The sequence below is a fragment of the Aptenodytes patagonicus genome, chromosome 4 (assembly GCF_965638725.1).
Source record: "Aptenodytes patagonicus chromosome 4, bAptPat1.pri.cur, whole genome shotgun sequence".
Lineage (NCBI taxonomy): Eukaryota > Metazoa > Chordata > Aves > Sphenisciformes > Spheniscidae > Aptenodytes > Aptenodytes patagonicus.
Window position 1 is genome coordinate 811,319 of NC_134952.1, and position 19,379 is coordinate 830,697.

The following is a 19,379-nucleotide window of genomic DNA, read 5'->3' on the forward strand; positions in this document are numbered from 1 at the left end:
CGGTCTTTGGTGTAACACCGCTGCGCACTGCAGCACCCCGCATCCGTGTCCCAAAACCTACCTGCGGCTGCAGCTCACCGATCCACCGGTCGGGATGGTCCGAGGAGATCTCTGCCCACTGTCTCCCACCGGAGCCCCGCGGGGCTGGACCACGTCTCAGCCCCGCGGGTGCTGCAGACCATCTCCAGCTTTCCTGCCTGGGCCTGCGCGTCCCCTGTAGCACAATCCTGAGCCTGGACCAGCAGACATCCAGTCTGCTCATAGCATTGCTCAGCACTCAGAATACACCAGGCCAAGGGGACTGGGGCCAACGTTAAAGTCCTTAACCCAGGCACTTTGCACGGAGCTGCCCCGTGGGAGCAGACGTCGGGCTGATCCGTGGTGCTGTGCCAGCTGCTGGGTCCCAGGGTGGGCTGGCCGGGCTTGGGGGGGCTTCGTGCGTTTTTTGGGGTCCCACCTGGACCTGCTGTCGGAGGAGATGGCACTTTCCCTTTTGTTCATGATTGCCATTACCAGAGAGCACCCAAGAATATTCTGAGGTGGACAGATTAAATTTGGGAGGTTCCCATCCTCCTTTTATCCTCTTCTGCCCCGTGTGCATGTGCAAATGCCCCTGGCAAAGGTTTAGTTAGAAACAAGCACCAGGGAGCACTTTTCCTCCCCACTGCACCGAATTAACACGCGGGACTCCCCGCCCCAGGACGTGATGGAAACTAAAAGGGATAAATGGCTTAAAAAAGAGTTTTAGAGGAATTAATGGAATACAGTCCGTCCCGGATCCTTTTACACAGCTGCTGCTTTCCAGGAGGGAGTCCCCCAGCCCATGAACATGCCCTAAATCCTTCACTCCCACACACCGAACCACATCATCTGCCTGAGCCCTTCCACCAAACCTCCCCAATGCCCCTACCAGGGGGGCAGGACCCCCAAGTTCCCCCCCAGCCTGGCGTGCTCAGCATCGCCCGGCCCCTTGGAGGTGCCCCAGTGCTGTGCCTCTGTTGAGGATTACATGCTGAGATATCCCAGTTAGCCAGTTTTTAATTAGCGTGTGTCATGTTGATTTTATATCATTTTAATTTCCTAGTCAACGTGCCATGTGGTACCAAGTCAAACATCTTACAGAAACCAAAGTCTACTGCACGTTCAGTGCCAGGGCTGGGAGGTATTTGGGGAATCTAATATCCTAAGGCAGTTAGGGCCAGAAAAAGAAAACCCAACATGCTAATATAATCATCAAATTGCAAAGGATGATAAATACCACGAAAGAAAATAGGCAACGTGAGCGGGCAAAAAGATTTCCCATAGAAAGCTAACGCAACCCCCTCCCTCTGCCTCGATGAACTGCCTATTAGCTCTGCTCTGCCCTCCGAAGCCTTAATTCCTACTCGGGATTCCTTTCCCCATCTGCAAACCTAGATGTAATTAATGAGAGCAAGGCGGCTACTTCTTCCAACTCCAGGCTTGGGTTTAATCATGCTTGTTTATGGTAGAAACCAATTAAAATAGCCACCAAATTAGGCAAAACTTGGCTTTAGCTCACAGCATGGCAATGCAACACGGGGTGCGGGAGCCAGCACTCATTAAGGGGTTGCTTCCCCATGGGACAATCCATAAATCCGGGTGTTTCAGCAGCAAATCTTTGCTGGTTGTACAAAGGGGATGTTGACTTTTGTCTTTTACGGGATTTAGGATTTTCTTCCGGCGAGGTGAAGGCAAGGGCAGTGCCTTCGCAGCGACGCACACAGCCACAGCGAGCACAGGCGCTTATTTAAACAGTTATATGCTATATTGTTTAATAGAAGTTACAATAGGATAAATGTACAGTCGAAATCAACATGCTAATTTCTAACGCAATTTAACCTGTAAACCATGCAGTCCATTTTTTAATCAGTCCATCTCTTTTTTTTTCTTTTAATCAGTAGCTCTGCTAGTGAGTTTTAAGGAAAAAAAAAAAGTTCCCTTTAAAGTTAAACCTAATTTACTAAATTTTCCCCTTATTGTGCAATGACTTGTGCAAAAAAAGCTGTTTTCACCACATTAGTTTACAAAATCACGTCCTTCCCCCCCAGAAAAAAATGAGAAAAGGCAACACAAGCAGCCAGTGGACAGGGAGGGATGGGGATGAGGGCGCGGGTGTGTTTTCATGTCAAAATAAAATCAGAGGGATGAGCGAAGGCAGAAAGCAACTCGGTGTGGACTGGATTCCAGAAGCACGACCCCACGTTGCCCGTGGAGGTTTTGGGGTGCTGCCCCCCGAGCCGGAGGAGCTGCAGGTGGGATGGATGCTCGCTCCGGCCAAAGCTCCCCCAGCCTGGCCCTGAGCACCCAGCGTGGCCCCGGGGGCAAGAGAGGGGCTTGAGACCAGGGCAGCAGCAGCAGCAGCAGCAGCAGCAGCAGCAGCAGCAGCAGCAGCCGCCAGCATCTTTGGAGGTGAAGCAAATCAACCAGTCCCCAGGCCACAGCCTGAGCCCCCCCTCTCCACCCCCTGTTTTTGGGATGAATCCCGCCCAGAGCACGGTGTATTTGGGTCGCTTCCCTCAAACGCACAACTTCCCCAGTTGACAGCTGAGACGGGTCCATCTTGAAGTCATTCGTGATGAGATTTATTTGTGAGTTGTGTTCCCTTCGAGCTCCCCAGCAGCGCGATAAACACACGAGTCGCGCTGGTGGGGAACACACGCGGGGTCTCTGGGCACCACGGAGCCATAGGAAATGGGGCGCAGAGACCCCCGCATCCCCGCGGCATCCGGGGATGGGACGTGCATCCAGCCGGGGCGTGGGAGGGTGGTTCGATGCTCCAAACCACTTGATGCTCCAAAACAGCACCAAACCCAACCCAGAATTAAAGGGAAAAGCCAACTGGAGGCGTGGCGGAGAGGTAGGAAACAACCAAGGGCAAAGATGTCTCTGCCTGGGGTTTGAATACTGGTTTGAAGGGATGCTGGAGGGACAACTACCGCAAACCTCCCTCACCTGCCACTTCGCATCATCGCTACCTCGGGGGGTAAAAGATTTTACCCTAAAACCAGCTTCAGCGCAGGAGGTGCCGACGGCAGCTGATGCCACCGGAGTGGCCCCGGCTCCATCTCAGCCTCCGCTTTCCACGCTGCTTCCCAGCATCTTGCAAACAGTTTGGGGCCAGCATGCAAACGCCCACGCCTTCTGCCCAAACAGCCATTTTCGTAGCGGCACAAAAGCAGCCAATTTTTAAGAAAACAAAACCAAAACAGCCCCTCGAACAAAGCATCAGCCAGCTTCTCCCCTCCCATCAGAGCCTGGAGTTGCGGTTGGATGTAGAACAAAGTGCAAAATTGCCAAGAGCATCTGACTTGAACTCCAGCCCTAGGAATAAAAAAACACCGAGAAAAATCTCCTCTTCTCTCGCACACACATGCACACGTGCTGATGTCTAACGGAGGCTGTCCCCCTCATGTATAGGTACGGTTTGGGCTGCAAGTTAGCGCATTAGAGCCCTTATATAAAATTATTCCCAACCCCTGGGCTGCCCTGCAGAGCCCCTGAAGATTATAAAGAAGATAAGATGTGTGGATGCTTCTCAGGAAGCCAAACTTGTCCTTTTTTGTTATTTTTTTTTTTTTTCCCCCCACTGGTGCTGAAATGTGTTTGTCGGGTAGGGGAAGGGGGGGGGATAACCCAGTCTCTTCCACAGCCACTGCTTAAAAGAAAACTAAGGAAGGTATGTATGTATGTATGTACACGGAGGTGTTAATAGCAGCATTATTTGTTTTGGGGATTGCAAATCTTCGATTACTGCAGCAGGTTCTGCCCCTGTTTCCCACCCCCGCCTTATAAATTTATAGCAACAACCTTTCCCTCATAAGCAATACCATCCGTACCGGAGGATACCAATCATTAGTAAGAGATTTAGAGGGGATTTTAAACGTCTTCCAGGGTTTTTTAAGCAATCTGTTTAAAAGATTAATTTTATTTTGAAGGGATGGAACTGCATCTCTTGGAACAAAAAGTTAATTAGGACCAGAGCACCAAAATGCCATTTTTCATCCCGTTCTGTGACTTGCGGTTAGGCGCTTGACCTCCCGAAATCAGAAACTCGCTGAATCTCTCCCTTGGCCGAGTTTGACTTCCCCAGCAGCAAGTCCTGAGCGCCAGAAGCCGGTTTGCAGGATCCCAATCCCGGCCTCTCCGAGCAGAGCTTAAAGGAGCGAGGAAATCCATCCATCCATGGCAATGCCATGTCGCTCCTCTTTTAACTAAAGCTTGGTGGAGACGGGTGGGAGAGCCCAGATGCGGGATGGGGAAGGCTGGGAGCTGGCTGGAGCATCTCAAACAAGGTCTTGTCCCAAGATCAGCTGCTTTGGGGTTTTTATGTAGGCACCCCTTCTGCAACGCAATGTAGGGATCACCCCTTGGGGGAAAAAAATGGAGTTTCAAGGCGGTGGCAGGAGCTGGAGGCTTTTTTCCGCTCGCACCGACAGCAGCACAAAGCCCCTTCGCCGTGTCTCGGGGACCGGAGGCGATGCTGCCCGACAGCGCTTGCTCCTCCTCCCTTCATCCTGCACCTAGCATGGAGGAGAGAAAAATCATCCCAGCTGCGAAGCACCGCCTCGCCCGGCAGCAAAGCCAGCGGCTGACAAAAGCGATTAAAAATTGTGTTTGACAGTCTATCCTCCCCCTAATAAAAACTGGAAATGCCGGAGTGCCTTATTTGTCATGCTCGCTGATGCTCAGTGACGCCGTTGCCAGCATCTGTAGCAGCTTGATTCTGAAGGATTTTAAAGTGCTTGTTACTATTTAATGGCCCTTAACTGAAGTGCCCTGTGGGTTGAAGCTTCCCCTGTTGCAGTCACCATCAGATAGCCGGGTTTTTTTGTTTCGATCTCCATCCTCTGGGTAGGAGCTCAGGTCTGATGCTTGAACCAGCTGATCCCACCTGTTTTTATACCCCCTTCGCATTCTTGTCCCCGCGTCTCTCCCACGGTGGCACCGCTGAGGGATGGGGAGGAGGAATAAAAGTGTCCTGTGGTCCTGCGGGTCACAGGACACGTCGTGTCCGGAGGGCTCTCCCATCACTGCCAGGACCATAAGGACCAGTCTGGTTCCTTTCCCCAGCAATTTGGCAAGGAAGAGTTTCCCATCGGAATCCGGCAAGCCGGGCAATTTTTCCTTCTCAGTTGTGCAGGATTTGGGATGCCAAGATTGAGCTGGGAACCCCCTGGGGCTCACAGGGGCCGTGGCGAAGCCCCCAGGCTGGTTCACGCTCAGGTCCAGCGTTTTGGAGAGCAGGAAAAAGGTCGCCAGCGGGGAACGGACCGAGTTCATTTTCAGTTGTCCCTCTGAAAGCCTTTGCTGGGTCATATGTAGATGTATTTACGAAGATGATCTCTTTCTGGCCATGCTAACACCGACTTTCATTCAGCTGCTTTTTTCCTCCATCCTTCTTACATGTACTTCAAAGAGGCGTTAAGAAGAAAGTAACCTCTGATCCCTCCCCCCCCCGGCAAAAGCAAGGAACCGTAAAGCCAAGTTTGGCCTTTCCCTCCTATTAATGCAAATAATCCACTGGTCCTCATGGCTGGAGGCTGCTGGGACAGGACGACAGCCCCAGAAGGTCATTGCTGACAACGTGCCTATTTACTTTCAGGGTTAATTAACACGTACCCTTATCAAAAAGAAAACAAAAAAAGAGGATTGCTGAGGAACACGGAGGGAAGATAAAGCACCATCCCCTTCGTGTGTCCAGAGCTTGAGTGTCAGAAGAGCTCCCGAGGCAAGAAACACACAGCAAAAAGTGCACGTGGTCAGAGAGCAAAGGGGCTGAGTGCACCAAGAAAGTGCTGCTGCTCTTCTGCAAACGCCATGCGGTGATGTTCAAACAAGTCCTGCCCCTCCATAGCTTCGGGAGTCTGCGCCGAGGGAGGGGAAGGAGAAGGAACCTCGTTCCGCAGGTCAGCAAAACACCCCTCTGCTTCCAGAAGCGGTTGGAGAGCTGAGCACCTTCGAACGAGGGTAGGAAATGTGCACGGCTCGTGCCCCTGCTGAAGCAGCACTGCCAGGGCCGTAACATACACCAGGAAGATTTTAATTCCCTTTAACATCAGGGTTTGGGAGGTGGGAGAACCGGCTGGATAAGCTTTCACTTGCAGTAATTAGAGTCAAAAGGGTAACGAGAAGATAAGGGCAAAAGTCCCCTCTCTCTGTAACCTGAACCCTGGGATTAAAGTCCTGTTGGTAGCGTTACCGTCCTCCTCAAAGGCTGTCTTGATTTGAGCAGAGGATGTTTGGGCACCTCCAGAACAGAGAGGGGAATTTTGTCCGTAGGCACTTCTGAGCCGGGGGTTGCTGAGCAATGCTGCTCCACGGGGCATCTCCCGCTGCCTCCACTTCGGGGACCTCCAGGAGGTTCCGTCTTATCGTCCCGGACAGCAGCGAGTTTGCAGGGCTGCTCCTCGCACGGCACAAGCCAGAGCACACGCGGGAAGCAGAGGGGCTTTACCCCATCGCACCGTGTCAGGAGGAGAGGGAAGATGGGACATCAGCATGGAAAAGAGGTGCAAAGAGAGGAAAAAACCCTGAACGGAGTGCCCTGGACGCCGGGAGAGCCCAGTCTGCCTTTGCACCGTCCCTGCTGAGCACCCCTCCTCTCCTGCTACCCAACCGTGCTGGATGCGAGCAGCAGCATCCCAGCACCAGACCTGCACCGCAGGACACCCTGCCAGATTACCTTCTGGCTCTCCCTTTCCAAGTCTAATTAACGAGGCAGCTCTCGAAGCCCCTCTACATTCAGCGCAGGCCCAAAAGACACCGGCAGGTCCCAGAGGTGGAGCTCAGGGGGTGGCTGTGCTGATTACAGACGCGCGGGAAAGGGCTGCAGCTCCGGCGACCTGCAGCCTAAGGTAGAAATCAGCCCTTCCAGGAAAAGGAGGAGGAAAGTTGGGAAATCAGTTTGCCTCTTCTCCTACCGAAATCCAGTACGCAAGCTGGCAAGACACGCTAACGGGTGACCCTCTTTCTAAACACGTGCTCCTTTTACCGGAGCCCATGAGAAGAACCTGAAACCAGGACTCCTCCCTATATGTTTTGTTTTCATTTGTTCTGCGACTGAATAAGTTAACAAAAGGAAGTCAGACCGATTCTTTCAATTTGGCTTATAAAAAAAAAAAAAAATAGTAATAGTCTGGGTGTGAACTTCTCTCTCAGGCTTCAGGATTTACCGTCACTTTATAAACCCCTGAAAATAGGAGTTTATAATAGGAGACTCCTGACACCACCTTCACGAGCAGTGCCGCCTATCTTCCCCGGGATTGTTTAACAAGGAACATTTTGTCATCAGGGCAGGTTTCATGAATACTATACAGGTGAATAAAAAAATACATATATTCTCTTTGAACAAGAATCCCAAGTCCAGGCATGTGGAAGGCTGCGGTGCAGGGACCGGCGCGGGCAGGAGGTCCCCGAGTCCCTCACGAGTGATGGCTGTTGATCAGGCTGCGGAGCTGCTTGGCCACGGTGTCTATCAGCTTCTGCTTGTCCCTCTCGTTTTTCCGAAACTGGGCAAAAACGTTGTTTTTTCTGCTCGTGTCTCTCATCCTGCGCAGAGCAGAAACAGGTTATGGCACAGGTATCGCTGCTCAACGTTGCACCCAAGCCCCACGAAGGAATCGCATGTAAAGTGCCCGTATTCAGGCTCTGATAGAGAGAGGAGGTGACTGCATCTAAAGGCTCTACCCCAATTTTTATCACGTATTTGTGTAAAGACGGGCATACCAAGCCATGTGCAGGCTTTACACCGTTTGCGTTTTTGCTTTAAACCCCACAAATCCCAATCAATGTCACTGTAGGGTCTGTCTAAGGCCAAAATCCACGAAACCCTAAAGCCTCTTGTTCTCCCCTTCCAAACAGCTTTTGCTATGTCCCCATGTCGTCTCATGAAGTGGTAAACGACAAGGCTGTAATATTAGGAGGAAATTAAAAAATTAGCATCAAATCCACAGCATTAAGGCTTCTTATTTGAAATGGTGCATTGCATGCAGCCAAGAGATGCAGCTTTTGTGACAGCCGTAAAGTTTCGGAGTTGTGAACTTAAAATATTATACAATACTATATAACATAATTTATACTGAAGGAAGGAATCCAGCACCGGTTTCCCCAACTTACAAATCTTCTTGAGGTTTGTACTTTTTTAAATTACATTTAATACGTAAAGTAGTGCACTGGTCTCCACGAGGTCTCCAAAAAGCCAGAGACAAGAAGAGCGGGTGGTGGGACAGGACCTGAAGGCGAAGCTGGTGCAGCTCCATCTCTCTCCGCCATGCAAAGCTGGGGGCTCGTGCATGCTTGCATTCATGGATGCGTATTTTGGGGGGGGGGGGGGGGGGGGCAGGTCTCGTTGCACACTCCAAGCGTTAGCTTTTCGCAGGCAGGGCATGTGCTGGGAAGGGAAACCACCCCACAAGGGTCAACGCTCCGACAGCTCCTGAAGGTATCAGCCTCAACATCCAACCCGCTGGTTCTCAGCCGGCACCGTTCTTTTATAATACCACAATTTGTAAATTATTTTCTCCGTGAATCAGATCTGGCAGAGACAGATGGCTTTGGACGAGTCACATAAGCCTGTGTTTTCGGCTTTGGGGACCTAAACAAAGCATTAAAGTGACTGGGACACAGCGCGGGTAGTCCCTGGGAAATTGGCACTTTATCAAACCGGGGTTTTTGAGTTAACCGAGCACAAATCAAACCTCTTGAAACTTACTTAACCGATTTAAAAAAACCAAAAATCTAAGGTTTTTCATGCTTCAATCTTCCTGAAAAGAGCCAAAGGGAATCTGAAATGTTCCCAAAAAACATCCAGCTTGGAACTGGAAACAAGGATAACAACTCTATCCCAAAGGCTAATTTGCTAAAGTTGTAAGTGCCCAAAGACACAGGATTACAATCGAGCTGCTCTCCCAACAGTAACAAGATAGCTTGGAGCACTTTTATTCAGCCAAATAAGTGTTATTTTTTTCCTTTCTCTATTTTTTTTAACCAAAGCAGGTTGCCTGGTGCTCCGCCGCAAGAACCAGGGAGCTATCGCACCGATGGGAAGCAGAGTTTTCGAGTCGCACAGGTTAGAGGTGTCACAGTGTCATGAATTTTGGCAATAACCATCTCCCGCGGGACACCCGTTCCTCTGGCAGCACTGTACGGCTCCAGCGGGTCTCAAAGCACTTTACCAGGAGGGCTGAGAGCTCTGTTTCTATTTCACAGGCTATGTGGAGACATCAGAGGCGCTGAAAGTAAACCTGTACCTTCAGAAACCTCCACCCAGCGCTGTACCCATCGCTCGCCATCACTGCCTGCTGCAGCTACCCCCAGGTAACGCATGAGGAATTTACAGCAGAGCATCCTCTGCCCTAAGAGCCTTCTCATCCTGGGCATCCTCGGAGCCATCTCTGATCCCGTGGGACCTGTTCAGGTCCATGAAATGTTTCTGAAGTAACGCATGTTGCATGCAAGAAAACCTTTGCACGTGTTTGAATGATTAGAAAGGAGTTGCGGGGATAAAGCTACTGGATTGGGATGAAAAAGCAGTCAGAGCACGGATCCCATAACAAACCCACGTAGGTGGATCTATTAAAGTGGGGATGAGTGTCTGGGAGGGATGGGAGCCGCCGGTATCTTCAGGCATCATGTGAAGGTAGAGGCACTAAGCTATTAAGTATTATTAATGAATGAAGTTGCCTACAGGATACAAAATCCTGCAGAATTTGGGTGTGCTGTGCCAGGGACCAGGCAGCGTTGGGAGCAGATGCAGCCTTGGGAGAGGCTGAGCTTGCAGATCTGCTCGAGGAGACGCCGCCGGCTCCGGTCCTGCCTTTGCAGCCCTGCAGACGGACACATGGTTGGTGTCAAAGGTGTTCAGAAATGCCGGCCTGTTTCTTTTCCAGCATTTGGCTATAGGGAACACCCAGTCCCTGATCAAGTGGTGCATCCAGACACCGAGAATATCAGCTTTGAAAGAGGGAGGCAATGCTTTCGAGCAGCTCAGCAGCTCTTTGGAGGACTGATACTTTTATTTCTTCAAGCATGTGCCTGCAGAGCCTTGGGACAACCGCACCCGGTTTTGTAACATGGTCCCTGTGCGTTAGCGCAAGAATTAAAAGTAAGAGGAAGGGAAAGAGAGAGCTCAGCGCTGTCCCCACCCCTGTCAACAAACACCACCTTCAATAGAGCCAAGCTTTGTTTAAATTAATCTATAAGAAAAAAAAGCAACAGAGTAAAAGCTTCTCTTTTAGCTCTAATTAGTGCATTTGAGACGATAAAGTTACCGGAGGGAACCGTTTCAAAGGCAGCTTGCATTTAGATCATTTAGTGCTCCATTTAAATCAAACAATAAAGTCACTGCAAGGTGAGGGTAAAAGCCCAAGCAAGCAGCATACTTACACTCGTGATATCCTATGAGAGATGTGTGATTAGGAAAAGAGATAATGATGAAAACAAGTTACAAAATGAACCAGCGGATCAGAATTTCACGTCGCCTTGTCGGCAAAGCTCGGCTGCCTGCGGTGTGGGCTGGGGAAGTGGGCTCGGAGCGCAGAGGGGAGCGGACGTGCCTGAAGCTACGGCCAGGTCAGTGTAGAGTCTCAGGGGCGCTGGAGCTGGTGGATGATGCATGGAGACTCCCCAAAGGGCCTGAAGCCCGAGCAGGGACAGGGCAGAGCCCGCCGGAGCATGCCGGCGATGCCATGCAGGCGATGCCATGCCACAAGGATGCGGGTGATGCAAGTGCCAACCCGGTGACTCCACGGGGCTGCCTCCGGAAAGCAAATCGGATATGTGAAGATTGCCCTTCAAATGAGATCCTTTTTGGGGAGAAGGCTGGCAAGCCAAGCCCGGGTTTGTGGCTTTTTAATACCACCACCAAGCACGGATGGCTGTGCGCTCAAGTACCACCTGGGGCAAATGGCCAGGATCATGGAGTTGCCCTCCTGCTGTCCCACTGCCTTCCCAGCAACTGCCACAGATCCCAGCTCACTGCCTGCTCCCAGTTCCCTGGATCCTCCAGCCGCCTCATGTCCAAGCTCTCAGAGCTTTACCATTTTATTGATAGCTCTGAATATACCTCACGCTTTTCCATCATGGATGTCAGGTTGCGAGTAACACAACATATTACACAGCACATATAAATATGTATATAAAAACAATGCTATAATGTATAAAAGTGCTTTACACACAGCAACTACCTAAGTTTAGTCCCTGTGTACCATACTGATAACATTTGGATGTCATGAGTTGCTGTGAAATTAGCTATTCTCCTCTGCGAGAGAGGAAGCCATGCGGTTACGTGGACCACAGATAATACAGATGCAACTCCAAAGCTCAGAAGCACACCAAGGTCGGTCTGCTAAAAGTGTAACCCCAACTCTAAACTAGCCATCTCCTCCTCTGCAAGCAATGGAGAAAGAGAGGAACTCCAAAAAACAGCTCAGACTCCTCCTAAGGGTCTGATTTCACGGTAAACCTAACCAAATCTGACTGCAAACTCACTTATCCTGCCTACTCCCCCATGCAAGACTTAGCAGTGGAGTGCCCACGGCATGAGCTGCTTGGAAAATCATTAATTATCATTTTTGGCAGGTTACTTCTCTGTCAGATCAGCCGGAAGACCAGCTGTGAGGTCTGATGGGGCAGGAGTAGGGCTGATCCTCCCAATGAGAGCCTGGAGGTCTACCAGAGAAAGGCTCATCTGGGCCACCTCCTGCCATGGGCAGGATGGGTGACTGGTGGCACTTCTCTACCACGTGCTAAAGGGGTTACAAGCGAAGCAAATCCCACTCTTTGGGTCTGCAGCAAACTCATGGGCTTTCCCTCTTTGCTGCTGGCTTGTAGGACTGGCACAAGCCTCTTCGCTGTGCTTCAGGAGGGATCCCAAAGCCCCGCAGAGGCCACACGGCGCTCGCCCGGCGCGTCCCGGCGCTGCTCCTCGGCACAGCTCCAGGGCTTGGGCTGAAGCTGTGCAAAGCGTATGAACTACAGGCTTGAAAGAGGCTCTGATTCAGCCTTATCAAAGAGCATGTTCTTGCTAAGGGCAAGCCCTGGAGCACACAGCCACCTAAAGACACTGTCCCTGTTCCATAGCTGGGCTTTTAGCACTTGATCCTCTCCGTGGATCCAACAGAAGGGAGACAGAATAGAACAGAACAGAATAGAATATTTTCAGCTGGAAGGGTCCTACAATGATCATCTGGTCCAGCTGCCTGACCACTTCAGGGCTGACCAAAAGTTAAAGCATGTTATTAAGGGCATTGTCCAAATGCCTCTTAAACACTGACAGGCTTGGGGCAGTTACACATGCCTGCAGGCTACCAAATTTTAAATGAGTCTGGGGGCTTGAGATACACCTTTACAGTGGAATTCTGTTGTAAGACAAGGAAAACTCTGCTTAAGAGTGAAGCAGAAAGACAGACCCTCAGCCAAACCAAGGCATTTTGATACAAAACCTGGGATTCAGGTTAGTGGGATAAAATAGGATTTTTCTATTTGAGCTCCCACTGTCCACCCGGAGGTGAAAGCTTTGCCCACCAGATCACAAGGAGCCGCCTGCTCCCCAGGCTGCTCCATCCCAGCACCGCACATGATGGAACGAGCTGCTAAAACACGCGCTTGCCCAAAGCGAGATGGGGGTGAAAACTATCCCGGGTGTCCGGACCCGCACTCACTTTTCCAGCAGGATGAGGGCTGTCGTCGGGTTCACGCGAAGATACTTGCACGTGGGTTGCCCGTAGTCAGCCAGATACGTTGACCAGTCCCACTGGATGAACAGATCTAAGAGCTGAAGCAGCCACCGGAAAGAAAAAACACACAGATAGAAGATTTTAAAAAGCTGGCGAGAGAGCAGGTGGTTTATCTGAAAGCTGGCAAAGATCCTGGGCAGGTGACGTTAACCACAAAAAATGGTTTGCAGTCTTTACTAATTTATTCGATATTATTCTGCTAGTATTTAATTATTAACGTATTCATATTTAATTATTTATTAATATCTAATGTTAATTTATGTATGGCTATATTAATTTAGCCATAGCGCACTCCTGCTATGTCATCTCTACTTTTGGGGTGAACTAGCGGTACAGGGGATATGAGGACTCAGGCACCCCGAGGAGGTGGGTGGCAAAGAACCCCAGTGCCCTGATGTTCTCATCTACAGCAGGAGGGCACTTTTGGGGTCAAAGTCACCACAAATTTCTTCCCTGGCATCGTTTGAACCATGCCACAAGGATTTCTCATCATGCTTGCTCCATCCCAACATCTTCCAAGCGCTTTGTAAGCGTCCCTAATGATGAGAGCTCCCTGGGGAGGTGTGGGACCCACCCAGGAGCTCAGGGGTTTATTTTGGGTGAACGCAGCTACTAGAGGAGACTGGGAGTCGCAGGTGGTTTCCAGACGTTTGTAAGAGAAACCACCAGCCCCCGGCAGAGGGGGAAGGAAAAAGCGGATTAATTCAGCTGTCCGTGACAGTCCCTGCTCCAGACCCCCAAAATTCGCACCTGAATCCCTTCACCTCTGCAAAGGACCCCCTCAGTGCCCCATCGCTCCCAGCTGATTCAGGTGAGGACGGAGCAAACTACAGCCCAGGTTTCCTAAATGCCCTCTTCCACCCCACCTTTCACATCCTTATTTTCCTTAAAACCCGAACAGGAGCTCCCATGTCTTTCCTACACGAGGACGTCCTCACTCCTAAGAGGACTTGCCTCTCCACCCACCCACGAGAGCACAGCTGAGGACATATGAGATGCAGCCTTCATCTTCATCATCTAAACCAGGTTAATTAAGAGCGGCTGCGTCCCGTTCCCCCCCCCCCCAACTTTCTGCCTTGGAGAGCCGCTGTGACCACTCAATTGCAGGACAGGCTGCCAAGCACACGGTCTTCATCGCCCGCGTCTGCGCGTCCTGGCGCCCACCACTGAAGCCCGGAGAAGAAGGACCATCCCACGGCCAAGCGAGGACCATAGAGGGCTCATTGTCCCTGCGTATCCATGGTTTTCCTGGAGGCTCCAGCACTGTTTAACAACACATCCCGCCCCGCCAAGAAGGGGATTTGGCTACTCCGAGACCTCAAGGTACAAAACAAAAATGTGCAACAAGATTCTTTTTGACTATGTAGGTCAGGGCAAAGAAAACAAGCTGTCAGGAACAATCCCCTGGGCTGGCGGGGGGGACGGATTAGCCGGGACCTAAGAGGGCTTTTCCAGCCTGCGGTCCCGCGCGGCTTTGTATGGAGGGTCCATTGTGTTAACTACAAACCCGAGTTGAACATCGTCGGCAGGAGTTTTTTCCAAAGGGCACCTTCAAGAGACAACCTTAAATATGATTTCACAGGCTCTTTTCATACAGCATAGCGGGGCCAGAACTCTTCTATCTGGTTTGCCGGCTGCTGAGGGAAGCTGCATGGTTGTACAGCCTAAATCGGATCCCCCGCAACACACCAAAGACCTCTTGCTGGTGGCCCCGGGGGTGCTGAACGTGCCTCCGGCAAACCACGAACAAAGCAGCACGAGTTATTGCCACAGAAAGTGCACGGCCGGACCGTCGAGGGGCCAGGTAGCCATTCATGGGGAGTGGAAATGAAGCCCCAGGAGAAAGGGACAAAAGAAGAACCAAAATAAAAAGGTGATGACTAGAAGTGGGTTAGGAAAAGATGATACAATAAAAAGCATCGGGAGGTGTTATAAACAGGAGGCCTGGGGAGACAGCAGAGGCTCAAGGAACCGTGCAGGAGCTCGGAGGATGGGTAAGGAAAGGGCTTGGAGAAAGGTCCCACGCATGTCTCTGAAAGAGCATGGCCAATCCGGCATGGGGAGATTTTTAAGTAAAAGTTGGATGAACGGCCATCTAGGGCAGCTCAGCCCTTGCTCTCCAGCTTGGGAGCCCAAGCCAACGCCTGCCATTCCCACCAGGGCCAGCTGATGAGCGGCTGGGACGGCACACGGTCCTTGGCCCGGCAGCCATCCCCGTCCCACAGCTTTGCTTCAGCTCTACTCCAACTCAGTTCAACGCAGCTGGGTTGAAGCAATGCAGCTCTCCTGCACAAGGCTGCCAGGGTGCTGGGCTTTGCCAGCCTTGAAGGTGCACCACCACACCTTCCATTGCGCGGGCATCAGCATGAAGGGATGGTCAGGGTAAGTTATTTTATGGACCTGTTTTAACATGGACCTGTTGGAGCAGATCCAGAGTGGGCCATGAAAATGGCCCGAGGGCTGGAACACCTCTGCTATGAGGACAGGCTGAGAGAGTTGGGGTTGTTCAGCCTGAAGAGAAGGCTCCGGGGAGACCTTATTGCAGCCTTTCAATACTTAAAGGGGGCTTATAAGAAAGACAGAGAGAGACTTTTTACTTGTCCTGTAGTGACAGGACAAGAGGCAATAGTTTTAAACTGAAAGCGGGTAGATTTAGATTGGACATAAGGAAGAAACGTTTTACTGTGAGGGTGGTGAGGCACTGGAACAGGTTGCCCAGAGAAGTTGTGGACGCCCCATCAATGGAAGTGTTCAAGGTCAGGTTGGACGGGGCTTTGAGCAACCTGATCTAGTGAAAGACGTCCCTGCCCATGGCAGGGGGTTGGACTAGATGATCGTCAAAAGTAACTTCCAACCAAACCATTCTGTGATTCTATGATTTTACTCTCATCCATTGTACTGTTCAGGTAGCTCCAGCTGCACGCATCACTACAAGAGTGCAATAGGCACATTTGAGACAAACCCCAACGACCTGGGGGTGCTGGTCGACAGCCGGCTGAACATGAGCCGGCAGTGTGCCCAGGCGGCCAAGAAGGCCAAGGGCATCCTGGCCTGTATCAGAAATAGTGTGGCCAGCAGGAGTAGGGAAGTGATCGTGCCCCTGTACTCGGCCCTGGTGAGGCCGCACCTCGAACACTGTGTTCAGTTTTGGGCCCCTCACTCCAAGAAGGACGTCGAGGTGCTGGAGCGTGTCCAGAGAAGGGCAACGAGGCTGGTGAGGGGTCTGGAGAACAAGTCTGATGAGGAGCGGCTGAGGGAACTGGGGTTGTTTAGCCTGGAGAAAAGGAGGCTGAGGGGAGACCTCATCGCTCTCTACAACCACCTGAAAGGAGGTTGTAGCGAGGTGGGGTCGGTCTCTTCTCCCAAGTAACAAGCGACAGGACGAGAGGAAACGGCCTCAAGTTGCGCCAGGGGAGGTTTAGATTGGACATGAGGAGAAATTTCTTCACCAAAAGGGCTGTCAAGCACTGGAACAGGCTGCCCAGGGAAGTGGAGTCACCATCCCTGGAGGTGCTTAAAAGATGCGTAGATGTGGCACTGAGGGACATGGTTTAGTGGTGGACTTGGCAGTGTTAGGTTTAGGGTTGGACTCGATGATCTTAAGGGTCTTTTCCAACCTAAATGAGGCTATGATTCTAAATAAGCCCCATCCTAAATCCGCTCCCACCCTGGGCTGGACCTTCCCCGAGCGCTGGGAGAGCCAGACTCCCCCCGGCCGGCTCACGACAGTGACGGATAGCCTGTGTATTTTACAACTGTTTGCCCACATCCATCTTGCTGGTGAGGCAGGTCTGAGGATAGCCGGGGCCGGCACCTTTGGCCCCCGGCTGCCGCGCGGCACAAGGCATCGCCGGCGCTTGCAGGGCTCTGCCGTGGGTCGTGCTCCGTAGGAGAGAGGTCTTGCAGGAGGAAGCCTGACGGCTCAGGGCAAGCTGTCTCGAAACGATTTATCTGTCACATAAATGTGGTTTTATTGGTTTTACTGTTTAAACTTTTCACCTCTGCTGCTAAATCTGAACGAACGAAAAAAAAAAAAGAAAAAGGAAAGGAAAAACCCGCCTGCGCAGCGGCGCTGAGCTGCGGCGGGCCTGCCGGGGGAGATTCCAAATAAAATATGCAAATACCATTAATTCTTCAACCTAGAGTCTCCTTTTCAAGGCTATAAATCAAACTCGACAGGACATACACTGGGGGGGAAAGGAAAAGAAGCGGGGCGAAAAAAAAAGAGGAGCTTTTACCACGATGATATGAAAGTGGAATAAGCTCAGAAAGCCGCAGACATGCTGCGTGCGCAGAGCAGGGCTGCGAACCCGCAGCTTCCCGGGGCACGAGAAGCATCTTTGCTGCAAGAGTGGGCAGAGGTTCACGTATATATTTATAAAAATGAAGAAATGGAGAATGGTTTGAATATGCTGCCTAAAGAAAGGTAGTAAAAAAAAAAAAAAAATTGTTTTTATACACTTACATGAACTTTTACTCAAATGGTGATTCAAGAGGGGCAATGCTGGAAAGAAAGAATTAAATTGGGAACCAGTTCCCATCCCTGCCCCAGGCTCCCCTTGGCAGGGGCCGAGAAGCGCTTTCTCCCCATTTCCCGCAGTTCCACCTCGAAAAACACTTCCTTTTCACTCCCCTTGTAATATCACCGTCTCAAACTCTTCAAAAATGTTATTTTTTTCAAAGCAGAGGCATGTTTTTACGTCCCTCACATCAAGTACAGGGAAAGGATGGTTGCAACTTAATTGCACGCTGGTGGCAAAGGAAAGGGGGACATCGCAATGACTTTGCAAGCTTCTCCCTCCAGATGCAAAGCAAAGCGGGATAGTATGTTCTGTCTGACACAAGATGACAGCGCTGAATTTGGATAAAATTCTTTCAGCCAAGCCAGAAATAATGTAATGTGAATCCAAACTGATTCAAAACACAGTTTGCAAGCTCTGCCAGTGCCCCTGGAACAAGATCAAAGAAAGCACCGGCATTTGCGCGTTCGGACCAGTGTCACAGCGGGCTCTGCACAAACCTGGGAGGTGATGCATGGTGGCTAGAGATAAAGAAGATGGCAGGAAAGGGAGACCCATGTTTTCTAAGATGAAAATAAACCCACGCAAAACCCCCTTGTCCTATCTCAGAGAAGTCAGATTTTGCAGGGTTAACTCTAGGTTAACTCTAGATACAGGATCCTCTCGGCCCCGAGGACTTCTCCTCCCCTCCTCAAGCCTAAGAGATGAAGGACAAGTGTTATTGCAGGACAGATGAAAATTCCTGAATCCCCCAACTCCATGCAACACCTGGCTCTTCTTTTTTTCTCTTTTCCCTCTTCTGAACTGATGCAGTGCCACTCTGAGCATCCACGAACAGGGATTTGCACCCGAACGCTTTGACCTGCAGGGAACTTGAGACACACCAAATGCTCTGGGCTCATGGACAAGTCTACTGGAAGAGGAGTGTGATCATGCCCTGTTAGCAGAGGGAAGAGCTTCCCGGGACAGAACCGCCACCACACCGGACACAATGTTACATCCACTGGAGCAGGAAGCAAAATTTATCCAAATCAAACAAAAGCGAAGAGCAACTGTTCACAACCGGAGCTGCTCCAAGACACAAGGGCAGCCTGCAGTCCAGCCAGCAATGGAAACCGCATCTTTCTTCTCCCTGGCAAACAAACTTTTTGCTTTTTTCAGTCCCTGCCGAAGGCATTCGGTTGCATAAGAGACATGTACCTCGGTCCTGTTAAAGTCAAAAGAGCCGTCATCACCTCTGCGCTCGCGTCCGTGTCTTCCCTCGTGCCCCAGCCCTTTTGCTTTTTAATACCCTGAGTTTGCAGAGCCGAAATCACACACGAACTATCAGTGTTTATAAAAGAGCCCTCACCAGATGCGCTCTGGCACAAGAGCCTCATGGCTACGCAGTAAATGGATGGTGAAAGGAGAAACAACCCCATCCCGAAGACTAACTCTCACTTTATTTCAAGGTCTAGGTCTCTTCTTGGAGAACTGAAGGCTCAGGGGTACCCTCATCACAATATGCCAGTACTTAAAGGGTGGCTACAAGGAGGATGAAGGCTCTCTCTTCACAAGGACCCACATGGAGAAGACAAGGGGTAATGCCTCCAAGTTGCACCGGGAGAGGTTTCATCTCAATATAAGACAGAAATTTCTTACAGTGAGAACAATCGTTCACTGGAACAACTTCCCCGGGTTTGTGGTAGAATCCCCATTGCTGGAGGTTTTCAAGATGCGATAGGAGAGGGTGCTATATCATCTCATCTAGGCTTCCTTTCCCACGAAAGGTTGGACCAGATGATCTTCCAAGGTCACTTCTAACCTGGGCTGTTCTATGGTTCTGTGATTCTATCCCAGAAACAAACACCCCTTCCCCTCTTATCCACCATGGTATTTGCTCCCAGTGACAAGAGAAAGCATCAAGATGGCTTGAAAAGGACTTTCCTTTGCCAACACCATCACAGCATCAGCAGATCCACCAGCAACGAGACGGTGCGAGGGCTGGGGGGAAACATCCCATAAAGAACTAAATCTTCCCTTCGATAAAAGCCCAAATTAGGGAATTCTTGTGCCCCTGCAGCTGTTAATTACCCTTTTAGCTCTTTTTCCTCCAAGCACACGT

The 19,379-nt window shown here is 50.8% G+C and overlaps 1 protein-coding gene across 4 annotated transcripts in view; it reads right to left on the reverse strand.

Moving 5' to 3' along the window:
- Nucleotides 1-1,764: 1,764 nt before the first annotated feature.
- Nucleotides 1,765-19,379, reverse strand: part of EXOC6B (exocyst complex component 6B) — a 319,252-nt gene continuing 301,637 nt past the window's right edge. For 3 of the 4 annotated variants that reach the window (XM_076335628.1, XM_076335627.1, XM_076335625.1), the window contains 2 exons: nt 12,681-12,793; nt 1,765-7,569 (listed from right to left, as the gene is read on the reverse strand). In XM_076335628.1, the coding sequence (XP_076191743.1) occupies nt 7,443-7,569; nt 12,681-12,793 (240 nt within the window). In that variant the 3' untranslated portion in view covers nt 1,765-7,442. Of the gene's footprint in view, nt 7,570-10,404; nt 10,417-12,680; nt 12,794-19,379 lie in introns of all 4 variants that reach the window. The other variant, XM_076335626.1, reaches the window with a different exon arrangement.